Source organism: Physella acuta, unplaced genomic scaffold (assembly GCF_028476545.2).
Source record: "Physella acuta isolate Inbredline_101_S28 unplaced genomic scaffold, ASM2847654v3 ptg000080l, whole genome shotgun sequence".
Lineage (NCBI taxonomy): Eukaryota > Metazoa > Mollusca > Gastropoda > Physidae > Physella > Physella acuta.
The window spans coordinates 218,607-223,754 of record NW_026731600.1 but is presented as its reverse complement, the minus strand read 5'-3'; the positions used below and the strand labels follow the sequence as shown (position 1 = coordinate 223,754).

The window sequence follows — 5,148 nt, the reverse complement described above, 5'->3', positions numbered from 1 at the left end:
CTTGGATTAAATTAATTAATTTAATTAATTTAGTCAAGTTTGAAAGTATTTAATCAGAGCAGAAACTAGCTCTCAAGTGGGAAAAGCTTTTTGGAATAAAATTCAGGCTGGATAATTACTCAGATCTACTGAACGCTTAACGATTGCTGGTTGTACCACGTGGTACCTGGTAGCCTATGTAGTGTCGTAGCAGTGTTTATTAAAAAACAATCGTGGAAATTTGGCGTTTACACCTAACCAAGATGTCTTTCATTTAAAAAGACATTATGTGATAAAATCGGATATTGTTTTCAAAAAACTAAACTAAGAAAACATATAACTATTCGGGATAGGGTTTGGCTTCTTGTGCAACAAATGTCTTAAAGACATTTCATATTAAACCAATGTGCTAAGATATGCCATATTAGACAAATGTGTTAAGGCAATCCACATTCAATAAATGTTTTCAGAAATGCCACATTAAACAAACGTGTTAAGACATTCAACATAATCAACAAATGCGTTAAGACTATTCAAAATGCAAAACTTGTGTAAAGATATCTTCAAACAACAACGCATGAAAAATTTGTGTTAAAACGTATACATTGGACAAGATTTGTAAACAATAATTATAAATTGGATAGAGGTTTTTTTTTTAAATTGAAACATTGGACAAGATTAATTAACATTTATAGATTGGAAAATTTGTTGAAAATTGAAATATTTGATACGATTAATTAAAATTTATAAATCGGAAAAAGTTTTGTTAAATCTGCCCATTTAAAAAGTATATGATAAGACTAACAAATTAGACAAGGCTGTGTTAATACCCAGTTTCTAAATTATACAAAAGCGTTGATTACTATGTCTGAATTCAACGCATTAACGATTTCAACGGACACACCATCTATAGGTGGTCACCAGACGCAGGTGATAAGTGACGACTTGGCGTCCGTGTTCTTCTTCGTCAACTACGTCAGTCTAGGCCAGGCCATCAATATCTTTGGAATCCTGACCAACATGCTCAGCATCTACGTCTTCATCAAAATGGGCTTCAGGGACACCGTCAACATCAGCTTGATTTGTCTGACAGTATCTGATCTGTTTTCCTTGCTAACTTTGTTTTTGTTTAATCTTTGCCAAACGCCGGAGTTTTATAACCTGAACCTGCCCTTTGAACCGTATGACGTGGCGTTTTTAACCGTCGGGTGGGGTCACGTCGGGTTCAGCCGCATCACGTGCAGCCTCACCGCTTTCATCTCCATAGAGAGGTGCTTCTGCATCGCCTTGCCCTTGAAGGTGAAGTCCATCCTGACGCCTTTCCGTACCTGGATCATCGTCCTCGCCTTGTTTCCCATCTCCTACTTAAGCGTACTCCCAATCTACCTCACCGCAAGCCTGACAATCCAATTCTCCGCATATCGGAATCGCTCGCTGCTTGTTATGACCTACAACATCCAACGTGGATACATGGAATCGATCTCGTCCATCGTCAACAACATCATCCCCGTTTCCTCTTTCATCATTATCGTCGTCACGACCCTCATCATTGTATTCGAGCTACAACGAAAAGCAACATGGCGGAAAACGTCAACTGCAAATAAAACCCTCGTGAGCGACAAAAAAGTCGAAAAAATTGTCATGTTTATTTCTATCATCTTCATCGTCTGCTACCTACCAAGTGAGATTTTGTTCCTGTGGATGCTGATAGACCCAGAGATTCGATTTGACGGGAAGGACAGTAACCTATTCAAAGTGTCGGTATCGATACTGTATTTAGCTGAAACCGTGAATGCTTCAGTGAACATCTTTGTTTACTACTTCATGAGCAGTAAATATAAGCAAGTTCTCAAGAAAATGTTTTTCAAGTAGTTGGAAGGTTTTAAGCGTCTTTCGAAATCCGAAGCTAGAGAAGTTAATAAAAGCTGTCAGAATTTGTTGTTTTTTTTCAAGCAGAATTTGATATTTACGTCCCTGTTTAAGTGAGAAATTTCTAAAAGACGTAATTAGATGGTGAGGTCATTTTGGATATTATTTTTAAGATGATGAGATCAGTCTTTTGCTGAGATAGTAAGATTATTTTTAGGATTGATGGTTAGATAATTTTAAATGATATTGATGATATGGTGAGGAAATCCAAGATACTAATAATGAGATAGTGAGAACATTCTAGAAGTGTATTGATGTAGTGAGATTATTTTCGGACTAAGGGTGAGGTAGTGAGATTATTTTTGGACTAATGAGGTAGTGAAATTATTTTTGGACTAATGGTGAGGTAGTGAGATTATTCTCGTACTAATGAGGTAGTGAGATTATTCTCAGACTAATGGTGTGGCAGTGAGATTATTCTCGTACTAAAGATGTAGTGAGATTATTCTCGGACTAATGGTGAGGTAGTGAGATTATTCTCAGACTAATGAGGTAGTGAGATTATTCTCTGACTAATGAGGTAGTGAGATTATTCTCAGACTAATGGTGAGGAAGTGAGATTATTCTCGGACTAATGAGGTAGTGATATTATTCTCGGACTAATGGTGAGGTAGTGAGATTATTCTCAGACGAATGAGATAGTGAGATTATTCTCAGACTAATGAGGTAGCGAGATTATTCTCGGACTAATGAGGTAGTGAGATTATTCTCAGACTAATGATGTAGTGAGATTATTCTCGGACTAATGAGGTAGTGAGATTATTCTCAGACTAATGGTGAGGAGGTGAGATTATTCTCTGACTAATGAGGAAGTGAGATTATTCTCAGACTAATGGTGAGGAAGTGAGATTATTCTCGGACTAATGAGGTAGTGAGATTATTCTCGGACTAATGAGGTAGTGAGATTATTCTCAGACTAATGGTGAGGAGGTGAGATTATTCTCAGACCAATGAGGTAGTGAGATTATTCTCGGACTAATGGTGAGGTAGTGAGATTATTCTCAGACGAATGAGATAGTGAGATTATTCTCAGACTAATGAGGTAGTGAGATTATTCTCGGACTAATGAGGTAGTGAGATTATTCTCAGACTAATGATGTAGTGAGATTATTCTCGGACTAATGAGGTAGTGAGATTATTCTCAGACTAATGATGTAGTGAGATTATTCTCGGACTAATGAGGTAGTGAGATTATTCTCAGACTAATGGTGAGGAGGTGAGATTATTCTCTGACTAATGAGGTAGTGAGATTATTCACTGACTAATGAGGTAGTGAGATTATTCTCGGACTAATGGTGAGGTAGTTAGATTATTCTCAGACGAATAAGGTAGTGAGATTATTCTCAGACTAATGAGGTAGTGAGATTATTCTCGGACTAATGAGGTAGTGAGATTATTCTCAGACTAATGAGGTAGTGAGATTATTCTCGGACTAATGAGGTAGTTAGATTATTCTCAGACTAATGGTGTGGCATTGAGATTATTCTCGTACTAATGAGGTAGTGAGATTATTCTCGGACTAATGGTGAGGTAGTGAGATTATTCTCAGACTAATGAGGTAGTGAGATTATTCTCTGACTAATGGTGAGGAAGTGAGATTATTCTCGGACTAATGAGGTAGTGAGATTATTCTCGGACTAATGGTGAGGTAGTGAGATTATTCTCAGACGAATGAGATAGTGAGATTATTCTCAGACTAATGAGGTAGTGAGATTATTCTCGGACTAATGAGGTAGTGAGATTATTCTCAGACTAATGATGTAGTGAGATTATTCTCGGACTAATGAGGTAGTGAGATTATTCTCAGACTAATGGTGAGGAGGTGAGATTATTCTCAGACTAATGAGGTAGTGAGATTATTCTCAGACTAATGATGTAGTGAGATTATTCTTGGACTAATGAGGTAGTGAGATTATTCTCAGACTAATGAGGTAGTGAGATTATTCTCAGACTAATGGTGAGGAAGTGAGATTATTCTCGGACTAATGAGGTAGTGAGATTATTCTCGGACTAATGGTGAGGTAGTTAGATTATTCTCAGACGAATAAGGTAGTGAGATTATTCTCAGACTAATGAGGTAGTGAGATTATTCTCGGACTAATGAGGTAGTGAGATTATTCTCAGACTAATGAGGTAGTGAGATTATTCTCGGACTAATGAGGTAGTGAGATTATTCTCAGACGAATGAGATAGTGAGATCTTTCTCAGACTAATGAGGTAGTGAGATCATTCTCAGAATAATGAGGTAGTGAGATTATTCTTGGTCTAATAGTGAGGTAGTGAGTCTCTTTACTAGTCATTGATAAGATAGTGAGGTCATTGCATAAACTATGGTGAGAACTGAGAATAGTGAGATGAGAGATGCGATGGATGTTATTCCAATACTTATTGAATCGGTGAAGTAAATCTGGTTGACCAATGGTGTAAAATTTTAGAGGAAGATTAGCGGTACGATGAGATAATTCTTCGTAAAATCATGAGACAGTGAGGTAGTATTAGTGGATCATTGGTGATGAGGTAAGATGAAGTTATAGTCTAGTTAAACAACAACCTCACTGAGCCCATCCAGCTGTAATGCGTACCCAACTTGAGTCTAAGACTCTAAGCGATGAACATCTGCCCAGTGAACAGTTAGGTATAAACAGGTATCTTAGCTTGCTTATCGAGTGACTGGCATTTTGAATTAAAGGTATACCGTTTCTAGCAAAGAACAACAACTGTTGGTTCGCTTTAAGAATGTAGTTACAGTTAAAGGAGTGAGGAAATGTTGAAATAAAACAACGTTGTGTTTTCTAAAAAATAGTATTTTTGTTGAATTATTCACTGTGTTGAATTATTCTGTGTTTTGCATTATTCTGTGTGTTGAATTATTCTGTGTGTTAAATTATTCAGTGTGTTGAATTATTCTGTATTGAATTATTCTGTGTGTTGAATTATTTTGTGTGTTGAATTATTCTGTGTGTTGAATTATTCTGTGTGTTGCATTATTCAGTGTGTTGATTTATTCTCTAGGTTGAATTATTTTGTGTGTTGAATTATTCTGTGTTGAATTATTCTGTGTGTTGAATAATTCTGTGGGTTGAATTATTCTGTGTGTTGAATTATTCTGTGGGTTGAATTATTCCGTGTGTTGAATTACTCTGTGTTGAATTATTCTTCGCGATCAGAATTACTGGTATTGAGAAATTAACTGTGGTGGAGAACAAAAATATGGGTAGAGCGCTGGACTACTAGCTTCTA

The 5,148-nt window shown here is 36.6% G+C and overlaps 1 protein-coding gene across 1 annotated transcript; it reads left to right on the top strand.

Moving 5' to 3' along the window:
- Window positions 1-843: 843 nt before the first annotated feature.
- On the top strand, window positions 844-1,851 carry LOC131956968 (hydroxycarboxylic acid receptor 1-like). Its single transcript, XM_059321638.1, has one exon. It carries the CDS (start codon window positions 844-846, stop codon window positions 1,849-1,851), a length of 1,008 nt encoding a protein of 335 aa, XP_059177621.1.
- The last annotated feature ends 3,297 nt before the right edge of the window (window positions 1,852-5,148 follow it).

Excerpts from the sequence above, each read along its gene's own strand:
- LOC131956968 (XM_059321638.1), top strand. The coding sequence starts at position 844 with ATGTCTGAATTCAACGCATTAACGATTTCAACGGACACACCATCTATA.